Source organism: Delphinapterus leucas, chromosome 3 (genome assembly GCF_059928025.1).
Source record: "Delphinapterus leucas isolate spDelLeu-1000000601 "Yukka" chromosome 3, BTC_Dleu_Yukka2, whole genome shotgun sequence".
Classification (NCBI taxonomy): domain Eukaryota; kingdom Metazoa; phylum Chordata; class Mammalia; order Artiodactyla; family Monodontidae; genus Delphinapterus; species Delphinapterus leucas.
The window spans coordinates 156614620-156635524 of record NC_143131.1 but is presented as its reverse complement, the minus strand read 5'-3'; the positions used below and the strand labels follow the sequence as shown (position 1 = coordinate 156635524).

At 55.1% G+C, this 20905-nt stretch overlaps 2 protein-coding genes across 2 annotated transcripts in view; one reads left to right on the top strand and one right to left on the bottom strand.

The window, feature by feature from the left end:
• Positions 1-782: 782 nt before the first annotated feature.
• On the top strand, positions 783-5431 carry LOC111169830 (uncharacterized). The gene is given in 2 exon segments (XM_030760638.2): positions 783-1492; positions 1495-5431. Coding segments are annotated over 2 exon segments (2805 nt in total). The 5' UTR covers positions 783-1413; the 3' UTR covers positions 4221-5431.
• Positions 5339-20905, bottom strand: part of LOC149749849 (cadherin-related family member 2-like) — a 51718-nt gene continuing 36151 nt past the window's right edge. The window contains exons 17-36 of the mRNA XM_089908599.1: positions 20172-20327; positions 19927-20088; positions 19579-19640; positions 19065-19308; positions 16445-16684; positions 14645-14714; positions 13908-14600; positions 13010-13081; positions 12534-12583; positions 11019-11170; positions 10761-10869; positions 10581-10669; positions 9906-9974; positions 9717-9794; positions 9562-9622; positions 9349-9473; positions 8699-8812; positions 8537-8617; positions 8127-8184; positions 5339-5479 (exon numbers count right to left, since the gene is read on the bottom strand). Of these exons, the coding sequence (XP_089764725.1) occupies positions 5339-5479; positions 8127-8184; positions 8537-8617; positions 8699-8812; positions 9349-9473; positions 9562-9622; positions 9717-9794; positions 9906-9974; positions 10581-10669; positions 10761-10869; positions 11019-11170; positions 12534-12583; positions 13010-13081; positions 13908-14600; positions 14645-14714; positions 16445-16684; positions 19065-19308; positions 19579-19640; positions 19927-20088; positions 20172-20327 (2826 nt within the window). The remainder of the gene's footprint in view (positions 5480-8126; positions 8185-8536; positions 8618-8698; positions 8813-9348; positions 9474-9561; positions 9623-9716; positions 9795-9905; positions 9975-10580; positions 10670-10760; positions 10870-11018; positions 11171-12533; positions 12584-13009; positions 13082-13907; positions 14601-14644; positions 14715-16444; positions 16685-19064; positions 19309-19578; positions 19641-19926; positions 20089-20171; positions 20328-20905) is intronic.

Sequence of the window (20905 nt, the reverse complement as noted above, 5' to 3'; positions counted from 1 at the left end):
TGCTGATGATGGGATGCCGGGTGTGAGAAAAAGTCAAGGGATATTGGCCTGAGCACCAGCAATATGGCTTTGGAGAAGATGGCAGGAGGAAGAGGTCTGGGGGGAATTGGGAACTCTGCTTGCTTTGGCCGCTGAGTGTATAATAAAACAGAGTTGCATGCAGATCCAGCTGCCTGCCAGACCCTCTCCCTGGATATCCCCCAGGCACCACACACTCAGCTTGTCCAAAATGCAACTCCCCCTTTTCCCAGATCTGTTGTCCAGCACCCGCCACCCTAGTCAGCATCCTGCAGGCCACCCCCACCATCACCTCTTACCGCCAGCTGGTTCCTGTTAGTTTCCCTCAGACCTCTCAATCCTGCCAACTCTTCATTCCCACAACCTTCGCTGTACCATCTCTCATCTAGACTGTCGCAGAGAAGGGGCTGGGTAAACGAATGAAGAATTAGATGAATGAGAGATTGAATAAATGATTGGCCAGCCCCTCCCCTCCAGCCTCCACACCATCCCTGAGCAACCTTTGAAAACACACATTTCAGCCTGTGTCCTTTCCTTGACTGTAAACCATTCCCATCTCCCCAGGGCCTACACAGACATAAACTGGTGATCAGCAGACATATTTTTTTTGGGCCACATACTGGTTTTTTTTTTTTTAATCTTGAATTAATTGGGATATTTTACAGTAAACTTCTATACTTCCCACTTCTGACTGATACTGCTAAGATGCATTTCTCCAGGGATGGAGTATGGCTCCCCCTTTAGACAGGGCATGTGCCCTCCACTTTGCCTTAGTCCCCACCACTCCCTACTGTTCTGTACCCAGTCTGTTTCCCTCAATTAAATTACCTACCTGGCTCCTATGGCATCAGAATTTGTGACCCATGGCCTAAAGGAGAAAAGCATAACTTCTAGGTAGCATGTTGCATGGGGTGGGCTGATAAGGGAGGGGTGATGGTAGATGGACTGGAAAAGTTAGACTGTGGCCAAGTTGTGAAGGGCCTTGAATGCCATTTTAGGAAGCCTGACCTTTATCCAGAGGGCCACTGGGAGCAGTGAAGCAGGGGAATGACATAGTTGGGTTCATGTTTTTAGCCCAGACCCTATGGGCAGGAGGGGACCAGACAAAGGCAGAGAACGTGGTGAGAAGCCCCGCCTGCTAGAAAGAGAGTGAGAAGGAGGAGGCCCAGATGGAGGCTCCTCCCCACTGGATCCCCTCTGAGTCTGAGTCTGCTCTCTCTGTGTTTCAGAACCAGACAGAAACCTGGGGCCCAAGCATGGTCATGAGGGCAGTTGGGCAGCGCTGAAGACCCAGCCTGGCTCCAGCTGCTTCGAAAGGACTCCAGCCCCCCAGGACCCCAGCCCACAGCCCTCTGCTGCCCACAGGATGGGAGCCTGGGGGCTGGGAGCCCGGCCATGAGGGACTGCTGCCCCTCCCAGCAAAAGGCCAGCCCTGCACCCCCAAGGCACACCCCTGCCCAAAGCCCAGGCATGGACACAGCAACCCCACTGGGGCTGGGGAAAGGGCATCCTGCTCTGAGGGCCCTGGCAGGAGTTTGGCCTTCCCCTCCCTGACCTGCATCCCTCCCCAAGAGGCAGCCGCCAAGGAGACATTAGGGACACATGGAGCCTTGATCTCAGGGACACCAGAAACCACCTTCTCTGGGAAGCCAGAGCCTGTGTCCTCAGTGAAAACTGACGCTTCATCCTCAGAAAACAGAAATCCTATGTTATTTCAGAAGATGGATTCCAAGTCTTCAAAGCAGGCAGATTCCATTTCCATAGGAAAAGAAGATGCCGGGTCCTTGAGGAAGGCAGATCCCATGTTTACAGGAAAGACGGAGCCTGTGGCTTCTGGAAGGATGGATCCTGTGACCCCAAGAAAGGAGGATCCTGGATCATTGGGAAAGGTAGATCCTGAGTGCTCCAGCAAGGTGGATACAATGTCTGCAAGGAAGGAGTATCCTGTATCCTTGGGCAAAATGGATCCTGCATTCCCAAAAAAGGAGGAGCCCAGGTATTCAGGAAAAGACCTTCAAGTGTCCTCGGAAGAGGTGGGTCCTGCATCTGCAGGAAAGACAGATCTTGTATCCTTGGGAAAGAGAGATCCTGAGCTATCTGAAAAGGTGGATCCCATGTCCTTGGAAAACACGGATTCTGCATCTGTAGGAAAGACAGATCCCGGGTCCTTGGGAATGCTGACTCCAGGGTCATCAGGCAAAATCAAGCCTGTATCCCCTGGAACAGTGGCTCTGGGGTCATCTGGAAGGGTGGATCCTACTCACTTAGGGATGACAGAGCCTGCATCTATGGTTAATGCAGAAAACGTGTCCTCTACAAAAGAGGACCCCCAGTTCCTGGGAAAGATGGATCCTGCCTCCTCAGGAAAGCAAGAGTCCATGTCTATGAGAATGACAAAAACCATGTCTACTGGACAGGTGGATCCCATGTTTTCAGGAAAGATGGATCCTACATCTTTGAAAAACATGGACCCTGTGTCTTCAGGCAAGACGGGTCCAGTTTCTTTGGGAAAAGTGGATCCTGTGTCCTCAGGAAAGCCAGAGCCCTTTTCTCCTGGACAGGCAGAACTGATGTCTGTGGGAAAGACAGAAACTGCATCCTCCAGAAAGGGGGACCCAGTGTCCTCCAGAAAGGGGGATCCCATTTCTGTGGGAAATACAAAAACATCATCTTCTGGAAAAGTGAATCCTGAATCATCAGGAAAGACAGACCCTGTGTCCTCAGGCCCAGCGGGTCCCCCATCCTCTGTAAAAACTGAGGCAGTGACTGGGAGAAAAGCAGATCCACTATCTTCAGAAACGTCAGGTCCTGTGGCCCCTGGAAAGGTGGGTCTCATGGCCTCAGGGAAGGCTGATCCCCCCACCTTGGGTAAAGTGGACCCTGTATGCAAGGGAAAGGCAGAAACTGTTCCCCCTGGAGACATGAACTCCGAGTCTGCAGGAAAGGTGGCCCCCACGACCCTAGGAAAAACAGTCCAGGCATCCTCGGGAAAAGCAGAAGCTGTCCCAGAGGGAAAGGTGGATCCTCTGCCTCTAGAGAAGGGCAATCCTATGAACTCCACGAAGGTGGATCCCAGGGCTTCAGGGAAAGCAGAACCCAAGTCTGAGGGCAAAGCAGAAACAAGGCCCCCTGGGCAGGAGGGCACGGCCTCATCAGGAAAAGCAGAGGCTAAATCTTTGCAGGAGAAGCCGCTGACCTCGGAGAAGGGGGATCCTGGATCCTCTGTTGTCTCTGGGAAGTTGGAGCCTGTAGCCCTGGGGAAGACTGACTCTGCGCCTCAGGGAAAAGGGGAACCCCCATCCTCTGGGCAGCAGGCCCACCTGACCCTGGAGAAGGCGGAGGCCTCCTCCTCCAGGCAGGCAGATGACAAACCCTGCGGCTCCGCTTCTTACCCCGCGGATAGCGGGGGTCGCGTGGAGCCAGCGCCACTGCCCAGCTCCGAGGCCTGCAGCCTTGGCCAGAAGGACCCGGCGGCCACTAGGGCCGAGAGAAACCCGGGCCTGGAGGCCGTAGCGCCGTCGCCGGGGCCGCGAACTCGCGACAACTTCACCAAGGCGCCGTCGTGGGAGGCGAGCGCCACGCCGCCACGCGAGGACGCGGGCACGCAGGCGGGCTCGCAGGCCTGTGTGTCGGTGGCCGTGAGCCCCATGTCTCCGCAGGACGGCGGGGGCGGCTCGGCCTTCAGCTTCCAGGCGGCGCCGCGCGCACCCAGCCCCGCGCCCAGGCCGCCCTCTCGCCGGGACGCGGGCCTACAGGTGTCACTGGGCGCCGCCGAGACGCGCTCCGTGGCCACGGAGCCCATGACGCCGCAGGCCGCCGCGCCGCCCGCCTTCCCCGAAGTGCGGGTGCGGCCGGGCTCCGCACTGGCAGCCGCCGTGGCGCCCCCAGAGGCCGCTGAGCCGGTGCGCGACGTGAGCTGGGACGAAAAGGGCATGACGTGGGAGGTGTACGGCGCCGCCATGGAGGTGGAGGTACTGGGCATGGCCATCCAGAAGCATCTGGAGCGACAGATCGAGGAGCACGGCCGCCAAGGGGCGCCCGCGGCGCCGCCCGCTGCGCGTCAGGGCTCGGGCCGTGCGGGCTCCGTGCGCACCGCGCCCCCAGAGGGCGCAGCGAAGCGCCCACCCGGCCTCTTCCGCGCGCTGCTGCAGAGTGTTCGCCGGCCGCGGTGCTGCTCACGGGCCGGACCCACGGCCGAGTGATCTGCTCCCCTTTTGTACGCCCGGGTTTCCAACCTTCTCAGGCTCCCTTCTTGACCCCAGACCCCTAGAAGGGATCCCCTCGACGCGTGACAGGCCTCCGAGGGGCGGGCAGCCTCTAGGGTCTTATCCTGTCTTTCCAGCCCCCTCCCCTCCTAAACACACAAATGAACGCCCTCTACCCGGCTCCCTCGTGGTCATGAGCCCACGAACCCAGCCCTGACACCCCACTGTCCCCTCACAGCCCTCAGTTTCACCCCCTCCCGGTCACACTGGGCGACCTCTGGGGACCCGCTCAGCACCCACGCTCCCAGCCCTGAGAGCTGAGGCAGGCTCCTGAGATGTCCAGACTGGTGCACTGTGGTCTCCAGCGGCGGCCAGGTCCCCAGAACGGGAGAGACTGTGTACAAAAACCCCAAGTGTGCGAGGATTGACATGTGAGACCCCCGATGTGCAAGGCCCCGGGTGTATGCGAGTGCATGTCCATGCAGCGGGCTGGCCCCATGGCCTGGGCATCTCTTGCATGCTGGTAGTTGTCCCCAGTTCCTGTCTCCCCCTCACCTGGCCCAATCCCCAACCCTATCCCCACCCCCACTGGACACTGGTCCACAATTCCCAGACAGGCCAAAGGCAGCTGCAGGAGTGCCCTGGGGGCGCAGTTGAGTCACAGAAAGGGGAGAGGGCTCAGACAGGTCCGGGGATCAGAGTCAGAGGCTCACAGACAGCCTGGGTGGCAACTGGTCTTGGGTATTGGGGGCAGGATGGAGAGCTCATTCTACAACCACAGTAGTCCCTGAAAGACCACCCTCTCCAGCCCTCGGTCCCCCAGTGCTGTGAGCCCCACAAGTCCCTTGTGACAACTCAGTTCCCGTGTCCCACCCCTCCAGCCGCGGTTTTTGGCTACAAACTGTCACAATATATACATTGGTAATAAAATACTCCCCCAACTCTTGTCAGCTGTGATTGGCTACAAGCAGACGGGGGTGGAGCAACATGATATCTTATTATGTTCAGGGAGGGGTAGGTATAATTTGGGGGTAACAAGGCCTCTTCCAAGGTGACCCAGAAGAGTGCGGGCCCATGTGGGGCTCTGTGGCCAGGGTCCTGTGGCAGGGCCCCCATCACAGGTCTGTGGTATTCAGGCCAGTGTTGGTGAAGGCCAGCTCCTCCTTCTGCTGTCCACGTGTGCCCACCTTCATTCCTGACAGCACTCTGTTCAGGGGCTCTGGATCCGGCCCCATCAGACTGTGCAGGGGCTCCTTCTGTGGGAAGAGGGAGGGGAGGTGTGAGGCCAGGGCCAAGATGGGGTGACCTCCCCAGTCCTTAGGAGAGTGGGTGGCCCTTCAAGCCCACGACCAGATGGCTCCTTGGCTGGGGCCTCAGTTTCCTGACTCTGTCCCAGAGGGGGCCATGGATACTGGTGGTACAGATGGGCTCAGGTGAAGGGGAGGGCCTAGGGGGTCTACTCTGGCCTTTGCCCACCCATGGACATGGTGGCATTTGGGTGTTCTGCCCAGTCCTGAATGATGCCAGGCCCTGTGTCCTGTGCCAAGGAGCCAGTCCAGCACAGTTCCTGTCACCTGTACCTCATGGCAGGCACCGTGCTGGGCACAACCATCCATCACCTGAGGTACCCACAGGACCCCCAAGGGAGGGATCATGTCCCCCACTTTACAGATGCGGAAATTGAGGCTTTGGAGCGCTCTCTGGCCAGGAAGGGACAGAGCGGTGTTTGGACCGCTGGTCTTGCTGGCTCTAAAGCCTGTCCGTGGCTCAGCACTGCTCCTGGTTGAGTTTGGCAGGTCCTTCTGCCACCCCAGAGGGACATGTCACACCCAGGATCCCACCTGCAGGCCATCATGGCACACACTCTCTCGTCTCCTGCCTTTCCTCTTACCCCTCCCCATGTGATGTGTCACACCCTCCCAAGAATCCCTCCTGTGGACCAGCCAGGCCCCAAGGCTCAGCTACTCCACCACATAGACACCCACGGGGACAGAGCCTCCACCACCTCCATCCTCCCCAGGGCACACTAAGGGCTTTTTCCAGACTGGGACTGTTCCAGTCCCTGGTAAACAGTGGAACACATGAGGGGCCCCAGGAGGGACTAAACGTTGTGCCTGAGCTTCCCAGAGCCCTCTACACAGATCCCCAGTGGGACCAGTTGGCGCAGTACAGCCCAGGAAGTGCAGCCTGGCCCGGGAGACAGGATACCTGGGTTCTGGGCTGCCCTGGCCTTGCAAGCTTTCTGACCTTGGGCAGCTCAGCACCGCTCCCTGGACTTGGTTGCTTGAAAAGTTTGGATTGGATGGGCCCTCAGATCTCACAGACCTTCCACACAAACATTTACGGAAGTCTTAGGTGAGTCAGGGCACCAAGGGATCTGTGGAAGGAAGCCCCACCTGCGTTCCCCACCCAGAGACCCCAAGGCCCACCTACCACTGCAGGAGTTGGGGTGGAGCCTCGGGCAGCTTCTCAGAAACTGAACAACCCCCTGCCATTGCAGGATTGGCTCTTTCTTGGCTTTGAAGACTCTTAGCGGCCTGGCCCCCTCTCCCTTTCCAGACTCAGAGCTCCCTGAACCTCCCCAGCCCACAGGTCCAGCCCCACTGCTGGGGTCTCTGACTCCACTCCCCTCTGGGGGTCAGCTTTGGCCTCCACCAGGGCCTACCTGCTGGGTCACAAGCTCCAGCCCACAAGACTGTTCCTTTCTGCCTCAGTTCCCCCCAGATATGTTTATTGGAGTTTTTGCCCCAAACCATCTTGAACCAGAGATGAGCCATCCACCCAGAGGCCTCCTGCACTGCCTGGCAGCCTGGACCACCATTGATGACCCCCATCCTTGGGGGTCCATTTGGAGGCCTCCATGTTACAGCCAGGTCCCTGGGCAGCATTCTGATATTTTAACACCCACGAGAGGCTTTGGTTGACCAAATCTTTCCAAGTAAGGGGTCCTCAAGGGAAAATAAGTCCTGAATCATGAGGAACAGCAAGAGGCCCCCTGGAAGGGCAGGGCCTGGCTGAGGGCAGGACCCAAAGTAGGGTGGATAAGGTGAATGGTGGGTGGATATCCACCCCTACGCACGCGTGCACGCAAACACACACACACACACACAGAGAGAACCGCAGACTATAAAAGCTCAGTGGGTCTTAGAGCTTCTACTCCAGTGGTGGTTTTCAGAGTGGGAAGGAGAGGGTAGTTCCTTCTGGTTCTGGCGTCCCATCCCCCATTCAGCCCTCTGATCTACTCTCCTACTTTCGTGGTTCTCACTCCTGCCTGCACATTAGAACCCCAGAAGCTTTAGCAGCACCTTCCTGCCCAGGCCCACCCCAGCTATCTGATCAGAATCTCTGAGCTGTGACCTGGCATCCTCAGGCCTAAAGAGCTCCCCACGTGATTCCAGTCAGCAGCCCAGGCTGCACAAATGCTTGGTCTAATTGAACCAACTAACCTATTGAATAAATGATGGTATTGTTGTTCATCTGAGCCTACCTTTGCTCCCTGGCTAGATTATGTTCATCTCTGGATCTCCTCCCCCCGCCCCACCAGCTTTTATATAAAGGATATAAAGGGAGGGAACCAGATTCCTGACCACTCGTTGTATGCCAGATCATTTTCATACCCACTCTTATTTCATCCTCACAGCAGTCCTGCATATTTGGTGTTCTGATCCCCATTTATAGATGAGAAAACTGAGAACCAGAGGGAAGAATTCACCCACCCAGGGTCACAGTTAATGAGTAGAGGAGCAAGGATCGGCCCCATTCCAAAGCCGTGGGGTTTCCCAGGGCCAGATGCAGACACACCCATGGCAGCAGGAGGTCCCTCGAGCTCTGTCCTGAAACCCACCCCTTCAGAGAAGAGCCCCAAGTGAGAAGCCCCAGGCACCAGCTCATCCCCCATCTTGCCTTGATTTCCTGCCTGCTCTTTTCCAGATCCACAGAGTTGTCATCCAGGGAGTTGAGGCTGAAAGGGAGGTAATGGAGCTCAGAGAGTTGGCAGGCCCAGCCCTCCCTGTCTCTGGCCAACAGCTACCCCTACCATCACCACCACCATCACCATCACTACCTCGACTACCACCTCACCACCACTACCATCACCACCACCATTACCACCATTGCCATCACCACCATCATCACCACCACCATTACCACCACCATCAGTCACCACTACCACCATCACCATCACCACCATCACCATTACCACTACCACCATCACCATCAGCACCATCGCCATCACCATCATCACCATCACCACCATCACTGTCACCATCACCATTACCACCACCATGACTACCACTACAACCAGCACTGCTCACCTGACGTGGTCCAAGTCACTGGAGGAAGACTGGGACTCGAAGCCCAGGTCCTTGGTGGGGAGGTTCAGCACGGGATTGGCACTGGAAAGAAGGCCCAGTCAAGCGACCATGGGCCTCAACCACCCCATGGGGCCTCTTACCCATCCTTCGACCCCCACTCACCGCTCAGTGTTGTACACATTAGTCCCGGGGATGGCAGAGACTGGGGGCATCACCCCCGCCGCTGTCTTCCGGGCCTCCTTGGAAGCCTTCATAGCCCGAAGTTTCCGGTGGTAGCTGGGGGGAACATGGCGGGGGGGCATCACTATTTTCCCTGCACACCTACTGTGTGCCCAATGCAGGCCCTGAGAGTGTGACTTCACAACAACCCTGGCAGGTGGGAGTGTTAGCTCCATTTAACAGAGGGTACAAGGAAGAACCAGAGAAGGGAAATGATTTGCTGAAGAACACGCAGCTGACCAGTGGCAAAGCCTAGAATCAGACCCAGATGTGGCTACTTGCTTCATATGTATTGGAAAGGTAAAAAGAAGCAGCATTTATTAAATGTATAGTATGTGCCAGACACCTTGCTCGGTATGAAATGCGCATGGTTCCCTTGAATGCTTTGAGGAATCTAGTGTCATTCCCATTCTGCAAATGAGGAAACTGAGGCTTGGGGAGGGGAGTTTAACATACCCAAGAGGTCATAACGGGTCACCTGGGATTGAATACAGATGTACCTGACACCTAAACCCCAGGTCTTTCTACCCCTCAGATATCTTGGGTGGTGGGACAGGCGAGGTTGAAGACACAGGGGGTGATGGGAGCAGCACCTCTTCTGGGTACACACGAGGACCGTGGTCATGATCACGATGACCAGCAGCAAAGCCACTCCCAATCCTATGATGGCGTTATGGAGCGTGTCCGGCAACTCTGACTCCTGGCTCTCCTGGGAGCCCTGGAGAAGAAGGATTGTGATGGGGGAGGATGTAGGGTCAACACCCCCCTCCTCACCCCCCTGTTACCTCCACCCTGCCGACACTCACCAGCACCACCAGCCCCAGCTGCAGCAGCTTGGTCAGGGAGTCCTTGTCATTCCGGATCGTCCTGGCCACAGAGCCCCGCTCAGGCCCGAGGGACGTTGGCATCCCCCAGGCTTCCTGCTCACCCTCCTGCCCACCCCAAGGGCAGCCCTACTCACACACTCAGCTGATCAAGGGTCAAGGCTGACCCATTTGAGAAGACAAAGTAGGCATCGAGGTAGGAACGGCCTCGGGCCCTGGAATGGGGCAGAGGTGAAGCCAGCAGCGCAGAACCACCAGACAGGCAGGCCCCTCCTACTGCTGGTCCTCTCTTCTTCGCCCCAACCACCGGTCCTGTGGGCACTCACCGAGCCATGGATTCTATGTCCTGAATGTTCACAATGTAGACAGTAGTCCTGGTCGCCTGGACAAGAGCCCTGCAAAGGGGGCAGGTGTCACAGAGGGCTGGGGTAGGGGCCTTAGCCCAGGCCTGTGGCCAGGGCTCTGCCAGTGGAATTAGGGATTGTGTGAGGGGCACCACCTCTGGACAGCTCCATTGGCTAAGCAAGTTGCACTTCTGTGCAAATTAGACAAGGATGCCCCTTCCTCTGGGACTGGGTTTCCAGTTTAGCAAGCAGAGTGCCCTTGTGCAATGCACAGCCTTTGCAACTGTACACGGCAGCCCTATTTAGGCCTGTCTTTGCCCAGGCAACCATAGGCTTCTGGGGACAGGCAGAAAGGAAGTGCAAGTACAGGTACAGGGTCAAAGACAAGGACACTACCTAATGTACTGTGGTAACCTAAATGAGAGGGAAGTCCAAAAGGGAGGGGACATCTGTATGTGTATGGCTGATTCATTTTGTTGTGCAGTGGAGGCTAACACAACATTGTAAAGCAACCATACTCCAATAAAAATTAATTTAAAAAAAAGACAAGGACAAGGTCAAGTGTGGGTCAGGGACATGCCATCCAGGTTTCTGTCAGGGACCAGGCTCCCGGGCCGTGTTTTTCCCCACAGGCCCCTCCCAGCTCCCCAGACCTACGCCTTAATCTCTTCCGTGTTGGCGCCCACCTCCTCCTTGCTCATGGAGAACTGCAGCCTCACACGGTAACTCTGGTCCACAGTGAAGAGCTACAGAAAGAGGGTAGGGGGAAGATGAGGCACAAGGGACCCAGGGGTTGGCAGAGGGCACTAGGAACTGAAGGCAGAACCCGACACTCACATTTAGGGTGATTTTGGCTTCCTGGGCAGGACCCTCAGATGGCCTGTCCTGGGCCTTGACCGTCACTTGGTAAGTTCCTTGGAGAGTGGAATCAAGGTTGGTCACCAGCCTATGGAAGGTAGGAGAGCAGAGCTCAGTCTTGAAACCCAAGCTGAAGTCTCCTTGGAACCTCCTGGTACACCTCCCAGGACGAGGAACTCACTGCCTTGAGGCCCTGCTTGGCTCCCCCCACCCCATCCAGGGGCTGCCCACAGTTACTCAATGTTGCCAATGAACACGCTGGCCTCCAAGGAAGTGGAGACATGGAAGAAGCCCTGGAAAGGGATCACGGCCCCATCCTTAGCGATGAAATCCACTTGGAGTATGGAGAACAGGATGGCCCCATTTTTCCCTGAGTCATTGTCTCTGGCCTAGGAGCAAGGGCGAACAACAACTGCGGACCAGGCCAGGCCAGGCACCCCTCCATCCCCAGCAGGAGTCTGAGGCTAGGGTGGCCTGGGAGGCTGGTCCCCATGATCTCTATCAGCCTTCCCCAGGCCACTGAGCAAATGCTTTAAACAAACAGCATTTGAACAAGTCCCTGCTTCTGGCGCCCCAGCTCAACAGGTCATTGCCCAAAGTCCCTCCCGTGTGGAAATCCCACCCTGCTCTCCCCCACCCCCACCACTGCCACACACACACACAAGCTCAGGGACACTCAGATTTCCTGGGCACCTACTGTGTGCCAGTCACCTTCCCTTAGATCCCTCGTTTCAGTGCTTGCTAACATGAGTACGAATTCCCCTATTGGACCACAAAATGATGGGGGGAGAGGGCACAAGCAATTTTATTCATTCTAGTGCCTTTTAGAGAAGAATATAACCAACACACAGAGCTGTGAGTCCACTGACGTCACTTTTCAGGATGAGGCCAAAGCTGGTGTTTATGTTTCAAAAAGGAGTCAATTTAAAGAAAATTGTTCAAAGCCATGGCCAGACTCATGACATTAGAATGCAATTGGCTGAAGACTGGAAAACTGAATGTTTAAGCCTAGAAAGAACCTAGAGAGGGAGAATCACTATCCCCCTTTTATGGGAGAATGCCGGGGTTCTGAGACAGACCCTGTCCTGCCCACAGGCACACACAGCTCTAAGTGGGGAGGGCCAGGCCCATCCATCTCCACACCTGTGCCCTTTCCACAGCACAGGGCGTGACGCCCACATATAACCCATCTCTTAACCCTAAGGCGTTACTGCAAAGAACTGACAGCTCCTTGTCCAGGAGGGAAAGTGAGTTCCAGAAAGGTGTGGCAGCTCCCCAGCTCAGTAAGAGGCCCAGCCAGGCCCAGGCCCCAGGGCTGTGTGGGAGGCCGCACTTCCCGCCCCCCCTGTCATAGCTGCCACCCTCTAATAAACACATACAATGCCATAAAAATTGAAAGTATTTTTACAATTTTGCTCTCAAAATTATTTAATACGAGGAACTTCTTTAATTTACACTTACTATGATTTCTCTGTAATACTCCAGAATTCTGGTGTAGTGAGAAAACCACTGCAAGTGATTTTTACGGTCATGAAATTTTTATGAATACTACATTTAACAGTTAATGGAGTTTAATCATATCAATTAAGCAGGTGTTCATTTCCATTCTGAGGTTTTCTTTTCATATGTCGGAGCCAATAGATTTTCTTTCTAGTGTTAAAACATTCTGGGGGCAGCTGAAGGACCTAAAGGCCTAGGCCCTGTGTCTCCTGGAGCTAATGTGAGTGACAAAGTTTGGAGCCAAGGACTTACCTGGACAGAAGCCACCTGCTGGTTGGGTATCACAAGTTCTGGGATGATCACTACAGGTGTGGACAGGAAGAGGTCAGTGGGGTCAGGACCAGTGCCCAATTGGCCAAGTGCTGACCGTAAGCCCAGCTCAGGGCTCATCCCACCAAACCTGCCCTTAACCTCTCTACCACCAGAGACCCCCATTACAACTACCCCTAAGCCGTTAGTTAGCAGGTCCTCCACCTCTCATTGTGCAGATGGGGAAACTGAGGCCCAGAGAAGGAGGGCCTGCCCCAGGGTCAGATGTGAGTTGGGACAGAGCTGGGGTGAAAACTCAGGTCTCCCCTCCTGTTGAAACCCTGAGGGAGAGGCAGGGTTGGAGGCCTTCTTCCCTTTCTAAGTGCACACCTGGGGTCTGAGGAGCATCTGTGGGAGTTGCCCAAAGGTAGTCCTGGAAGAGTACAGTGTGGGTGGGGAGGGAGGGGCTTGCTGCTTACCAAAAGTCTTATTCTCAGGCAGAAAGTAGGGTGCATTGTCATTCACATCCTCGATGGTGATGGGGAGGCTTCCTAGGGGGGAAATGTTGGCTGGTCTTGGTATCTAAGCAAAGACCTGACCCAGAAAGTCTCATCCTCAGTCTTGCTCCTAGCAGCCTCCCTCCCATGCATCACCCATGCTCAGTCCCCTCCCCTGCTCCTGACTCAGGATGCTGACTCAGTCTCCTCTGGCCTTCGTAGGAGGGCGCATCCTCCCCAGACCTCAGAGAGGATAAGCAACTTGTCCAAAGTCACACAGCAAGAGCAGTGGGCCAAGATTGAGTCCAACCCAGGTATGTCCCACCTGACCATAACATTATTCTGACACTTACTAGCTGTGTAATCTAGATTATTGAACTGCCTCAGTTTCCTCATCTATAAAATTGGATAGGGACCACCTACCACATGGATTGTGTGGGAATAAAATGAAGAAATGCTTGCAAGGTACCTGGCATAGCTCTTGGCTGTAGTAAGGATTCAATATACGCTAGCTGTTAATATGATTGTTATTGCTACTTGGTGTCAGAGGTGGGATCTGAGTGCACATCTGGCTCTGAAGTGTGCTCTTTCTTTTATGCTGCCTCACAACATAATAGCATTAATTAAGTGCTTACTATGTGCCAAACACTGCATGAAATGCTTTACATATATATTCTCATTTAATCTTCACAGCCAACCTACTACCCAGCTCCACTTGATAGATGGGGCTACTAAAGCTTGGGGAGGTGTCATGACTTTCCCAGTGGAACAGCTGGTAAGGGCTGGAGCCACAATTTGAACCCAGACCTTGCAGGTGCCAGTTCTTTCCCACAGCCCCTATGTTACAGCCTGCTGAGCCCTGCAGGCCAGGCTGCCTCACCATTGTCACTGTAGGCCTGGAAGCGGGGGTCCGTTGTGAGGTCATAGGCCCGCACAACCAGCGTGACCAGGTCACAGGTCTCATAGTCGATGACCTCACTCTGATGGATGAACACAGAGCCGTTGGCCAGCACAGAGAACCAGCCATGGCACAGACTGCCCACGTCGACCCCGGCCTTGGTACAGATGACGTTCACAAGCTGTACCTCCACCTGGGACATGGTGTCCCTGTCCTGAGCCACCACCTCAGCCACTATACCATGCTGCGAGCCATTCTCAGCCACACGGATGCCCCGGAGCGAGGTTGAGTCCAGGGTGGGTGGCACGTCATTCACGTCCTCCACATTCACGAGGACTTTTGCTGTGGCGTCACGCCCCTGGGGGTCTGGGCTCTCAGCACTCACTGTCAGATTGAAGAAGTCCTGTGTCTCATAGTCCAGGCTCACGTCCAAGGGCAGCCAGAGGTGGCCCTCTGCCAGCCCAGACCCCAGCACCAAGCCTCGGATCAAGAAGTTGTTGGCACCACCCCCTGATAGGCTGAAGCTGATGCGGTTGTTGGCTTCCGTCTGGTCTGCATCCCAGGCCTCCACCACGCCCACCACCACTCCTGTGAATGAGGGGCAGAGTGTGGAGGGACCCCTGACCTGGCCACTGGGGGCATCCTCTGTCCTCACTCCCCTTGGGGGCTTCAGGCCTGCCCTCGAAGGGGTTGTATATCCTGGCCGAGGGAGGACTTACCTGGGTCCCTCTCCCTCACTGAGAAGGAATAGCTGGACTGGTTGAAGATGGGAAGATTATCATTGATGTCCTGCAGACAGAGGCAGTTCTGAGCCCAGGGAACTCAGGAGACCCCAGGTTCAGCATCCCCAGAGCCAGTCTGAGAAGCCCATACTTCCCCTGGCCCGAGGCCCAGACTCTCTGTCCAGGTCTCCTCAGACAGCACTGCCCGCTTCCTAGATGATGAAACAGGCTTCAAGCAGACAGAACTCGCCCAGACCCCACCCCTGAGGCTCAGAGGTCTGTGGCGGTACTCTGAAGTTTGGTGTACACTCTGTTTCCCTGTGCACCACTCAGAGCCGTCTTAGACCCTGCTCTTGGGAGGGATAGTTCTGAGTCCCCACCTGTGTCCCTGTCTGGCCCAGCTTGACTCCCCATCTCTCGGATTTATTGGGTTGGCCCCAATACCACCATGATCCCACAGAGGCCCAAGATTTCCCTGGTCCCCTCCTTTCTCCTGTCCCTCCAGCCCTCGGTCAACCCCAAGACACACACTCTGTGTTCAGGTGGGGCTGGGCTGGGGGCACCTGCCAGGGCTTGACCTGGTCCTGTCCTGAGACGTCCGCTGTGTTCTGTTCTCGCCTTCCCTCTCCAGCCCTGGTCACCCCGCCCAGACAGAGTGCTGCCCCTGTTGTCACAGCATCAGGCCAACTCTGCCTGTGCTTCCTCCCCTGATGCTGGTGCGTGCTGGGCGCCCTTGGCTTTCCCAATCCTTCCCCAGGATGGCCCAGAGGTGTCTGCTTTTGCTTTCAGCTTTTTCTAAATAATGGTAGAGAGAACATCTTTGAAAACTGAGCCCTCTCCCCCTTAACCAGATGTAATTTCTGATGGCAATTTCCCAGCAATGGCATTACTGCCTCCGTGCACATGGCCAGCTGCACTCTCAAGGTCGTCCTACCTCACAGGAGGGGCTAAGAGCACAGCTCTGAGTTCAGTCCAGCTCCACCTCTTCCTCACATGTGACTTTGACCTCTCTGGGCCTCAATATCTTCATCTGCAAAGTGGAGTGGTCCTCCCTACTCACAGAGCTCATGGATGTGAAAGGACTCTTCTGGCTCAGGAAATGCAATTTCGCTTTCTTCCTTCTCTGAGGCCTACTTCCACCCCAAGGACAGCTGGCAAGTCCTCATCCGACTTCTGTTTCTCTATTTTCCCTGAGGTCTCATTCTGATCCTCGTGGGAAAGCGGCACATCCCAACCCAGTGGGAAACAGGGCTGCTGTGTGGGGTGGTTCAGGCTGTGCACTGCACAACCCGAGGGGGCACCAACCACATTGTGGACATCATAGAGGAAGGTGCCTGTGACCCAGTGGCGGCCTTAGAACCAGACAGACTGGATTCAAAACCCCATTCTGTGACCCGAGGCAGGCTACAGAACCTCTGTGTGCCTTAGTCCCTTAATCAATAAAATGGTGCTAAACAATCCCTCCCTTGCAGGACCAGGAATACACTGAGTGTATTCTCTGGGCCAGGCATTCTTTGAAACACTTTCCATTTTTTAACTCGTTTTATATTATTTTCATCCCCATTTTACAGATGAGGAACTTGAGAACACAGGGAAGTTGAGCGATTGCCTAAGACCACACAACAAATGAGCCAGGATTCTGACCCATCAGCTTGGCTCCAGAACTCTTTTACCCACCGCACTGCAAAGGGCAGAAATGTGACTTGAGTTGGGAGGACGGGGAGCTGGCCATCTGCTCAGGAGCCCCCCAGTACAGGGCTCATCCTGGACCCTGTCCCCGGCAGAGCCAGACCTTACCTCCACAGTGATGGTGACATTAACGTCAGTCCAGAGGGCAGGCTCGCCACAATCAGATACCCGCACCGTCAGCACGATGCGGCCCCCCAGGGTGGGGTTGATGGCCTCTCGGTCCAAGGGCCCCAGGTTTCTGAGGATCCCTTTGTCGGGGTCCACTGAGAAGTTGTGGCTGTAGGGGCTGCTCAGCAGGCTGAAGCGCAGAAGGCTGTGTTTGGTGCCTGGCTGGTCATCGTCGTGAGCCTGTGCAGGTAAGCAGGGTTGGGACGTCAGCCATCAGGTGCTCCCCGGCCCCAGCCCCTGCCCTGCAGTCTGGACTCTCCCTCCAGTGCTGGCCCATGAGGGCAGTAACTGGGCCTAAAGCCAGAGGGATGCTCCCCAATCTCCCAGTCTCAGTCTTGCATCTGAGAGGGCCAGACCAACAGCTTTCAAGAGCTTCTGAGGTCTGAAACATTGAGGTCACTCATTCATCCCACAAATGTTTACCTACCACATGCTCAGCCCTGTTCTAGGTACTGGGAATAGAGCCACGATCAAGACAGTTCCCTTATGGAGCTGATATTCTAGTGGGGAGGGAGGAGTGGGGGCAGTATAATATAGACAGTCGAAGTTTAAAATAAACAAAAATAAGTGTATGTGTGTGGACTTCCCTAGTGGCGCAGTGGTTAAGAATCCGCCTGCCAATGCAGGGGACACGGGTACGAGCCCCGGTCCGGGAAGATCCCACATGCCGCGGAGCAACTAAGCCCGTGCACCACAACTACTGAGCTTGTGCTCTGGAACCTGCAAGCCACAACTACTGAAGCCCGCGCGCCTAGAGCCTGTGCTCCGCAGCAAGAGAAGCCACTCGCTCATCGCAGCGAAGAGTAGCCCCCGCTCAACGCAATTACAGAAAAACTGCACGCAGCAGTGAAGACCCAACGCAGCCATAAATTTAATTAAAAAAAAAAAAAAAGTGTGGGGGAATTCCCTGGTGGCCTAGTGGTTAGGATTCTGGGCTTACACTGCTGTAGCCCGGGTTCAAGCCCTGGTTGGAGAACTGAAATCCCACAAGCCATGCGGCACAGCCAAATAAATAAATAAGTGTGAAGTCCAACAAGATTCTGACTTTCCCATGATGACTACTTCAGTGCTATATTTTTTAAATAGCTGAAATTCTTCATCCAATCTGTGTGTGTGTGTGTGTGTGTGTGTGTGTTTCTGTCCTACCAAGGTTGTGAACACATGTGTGCTTTTGGGGTGATCCAGCATGGAGAGCACAAGATGCTCTTCCCTGCCACCAGGCCTTTGCACATGCACATGAATGCCCTCTACACCTTGTCTGCTTGACTCCAGGTCAGATTGGTGCCTCCCCTGGTCCTCCACAACCCCTGTGCTACCTTCAGTACAGCACAAGTGACACCCTTGGATGATGGTCCGCCACCCTCCCTGAAGGCAGGAATTATGGTGGGTTCATCTCGGAGGACCCAGGGCCCAGCAAAGGGCCTGGTGCATAGTAGGTGCTCAGCAAACATGGCTTTGAATACAGAGCTAGGCTAGTCCCACTTGGATCCAATTCTTTCCCCTCCTCTCTGCCCACTGCCACCTTCAGGTTTTTGTTTCAGATCTGTTGGGATCGTGTTTATGAAATGAAAAACTCTGTCTGTTCATTCCTTGGCACTCTGAACTCAGGCTGGTTAATTCACCAAGCACTTCTCAGGGCTCACACTGGGCACCATGGTTCTGGCAGCAGATCTGAAATGCTCCTGCCCCAAAGAGCTCACAGACCAGGGTGAGGAGCACTGAGGTGCATGAAGGAAGGCCCAGGTTTCAGCACTGCCACTGACTGGCTGTATAACCACAGAAAAGTCACTTAACCTCTTTGAGCCTCAGTTTTCTCCTTCCGTGAAATGGGGAGCATTAGAGCACCTACTTCATAAGTTTGTCAAGAGATCAGGGATGGGAATGTACTCTGGAAACCACAAGCCCCAGAAAGATGGGAGGGCTCCACGGCCATGTGATTGTCATTCCGAGGACCTGGTTTCTCAATTCTCACAAGATCCCCTTACAGATGACTCAGTGGAGAAGCTTCTGAAGGCCTCAGAATCAGGGGAGAAGCTTCTTTCCAGTGTTCCTCTGGAGCCAGTAGTGCGTTTTTATCTCACAGAGTCTGTGAACCTGACCACTGATCTCATTTCCATTTTTGCTTTGGCCATTAGGAAGCTCAGAACTGAGTATTCAGCCCACTCTTAGCAATTGTATGGCTTCTACCTTTGTGCACTTTAAAAAAATACCATCCTTATTTTCTCTTTTTCCTTATTTCTTTTATCACACTTTTAAATCTAAGCCACCTCAAATCCTTTTTGGAATGAGGCAGGCGCCTGAATTTAAAAGAGCAATATGTTTTTGAGGGTTTGCTCTGTGCTAGGCCTTGTGCCGAGCACTTTACATCCGTTATGACCCTGGGAATAAGTACTGAGATTGTCTTCATTTTCCAAAGAAGAAACGGAGGCCCAGAGAGACTGAGTGACTTTCTCAGGACTACACAGCAGAGCCCAGATTCCAACCCAGGACCAGCATGACTACAGAGGCGGGCCTGGTGTCGTGTGCCCCTCCCACCCATCAGCTACAGGCCGGCTCACACCTGGATGGTCACGGAGACATTGCCCTCCTCTTCCTGGACAAAGATGTTGTAGGAGCCGCTGACCACGGGCTTGTTGTCATTGATGTCCAGCACAACGATCTGCAGCGTGGTGGAGGACGACAGGTTCCCGCCGTCCGTGGCCAGCAGCGTGAGGTAGTACACGGCCTGCTTCTCCTGATCCAGCAGCTCACTGTTTCTCACCGTCACTGTCCCCGAGCCTGGATCCACCGCAAAGATGTCCACCCTGTGCAGGGTGGCCAGATGGAGCAAATAAAGATACAGGATGCCCACTTCAATTTGCATTTCAGATAAACAATGAAAAATATTTTAGGAATATTTTTGGAATATTTGCAACCTACTTATACTGAAAGAAAACCCATTCATCGTTTATCTGAAGTTGAAATGTAACTGGGTACCCTATACTTTATCTGACTCCTCTAGCCCTGCTGTGAGGCAGAGAGGTGAGCCTGGGTCCCCCTCGCCCACCTGCCCGCTGCCCACCCGGGTAACTTACCCATTCCCCGGAAGCAGGCTGTAGGTGATGCGGCCCCCCTCGCCCGTGTCTGGGTCGGAGGCCTGTGAGGCAGAGAGATAGATAATGCGACACTGAGCAGAAGCCATACCTGCACTGTCAACCGTGCAGTTGACGAGGACAGGGCCGTCCTGCTTCCTGACCCAGAGGGAGAAGCCCCCGACACACTCAGACTGACACATAGACATCACACACATGTGCACGCGCATACACACCTGCTGGCCCCCGCTGACATCAGATGATACAGGGACTCCAGCAGGGCCACAGCCCCAGGCCTGCCCATCTCCGCATCTCTCCCAGCCCTGCCCAGCCCTGTCCCCCATCACTCACTTGGATGCTGTTGGTGACCACATAGCCGACCGCACTGTGCTCGAAGACACTGAGGTTGTACAGGTTGTGGGGGAATGTGGGCCTGTGATCATTAATGTCTCTAAGGTGGATGGTCACCAAGGCTACCGAGGAGCTTCTGCTGACCGAGTCAGTGGCCACGACCTGAGGACAGGGGAAGAGGCAGCGACATTGGGACTGGAGCACCCCATGGCCCGCTCTCCGTGGTGCCCCAGAGTACCCCTCACCTGCACCAGCATCACCGTCTGTGTCTCGTAGTCCACCAGTGACGGTGCTCTCACCAGCACCTGCACGTCCACTGAGCCCGCCGCCCGCTCCGGGGAGACGCTGAAGGCTTCAACATTAGGGCCCCGGAGGGATAGCAGGAAGGTGCCGTTGCTGCCCTGTAGACGTGGGCTGTATATTAGGGACCCCACTCCTGCAATGTACCCACCTGCATCTTTCTCCCAATCCCTGGCCACAGGTCCCAGGAGGATAGGCTAGTCCCTAGTCCCTGTCAATGTGGGCTCATCAGAAGAAGACCTCCCTGAGGCCCCAGCCTGGGCTGCAGCGCCTGGACACACACCCCTCACTCCCTTTGAGTCTTCCGCACCAGCCACCATGCACCGCCCTCCACCACCCATACCAACACCAAACATCATCAGTGTCCAACATCGGTCCATTATCCACACGCCCTCTACTCCACACCCCTCTCCAGTCAAGGCCAACCACCATCTCAACACACCCACCCACCCACCACTACCCAATATCACCCTCCAGTCGACATTTTGTACCAACTCATTATCACCAAATACTACCAAACACCATCCTCAGTTATTCAGCATTCAATACTACCCAAATCACCCACCACTCAGGATCAACCTCCACCTAGGAATACTGTCCAACTTGACAGCCACCCAGACCACACTGTGCTCAAAACTGCCCACATCCCCCAATACCCAGTACTACCCCAGCACCCCTC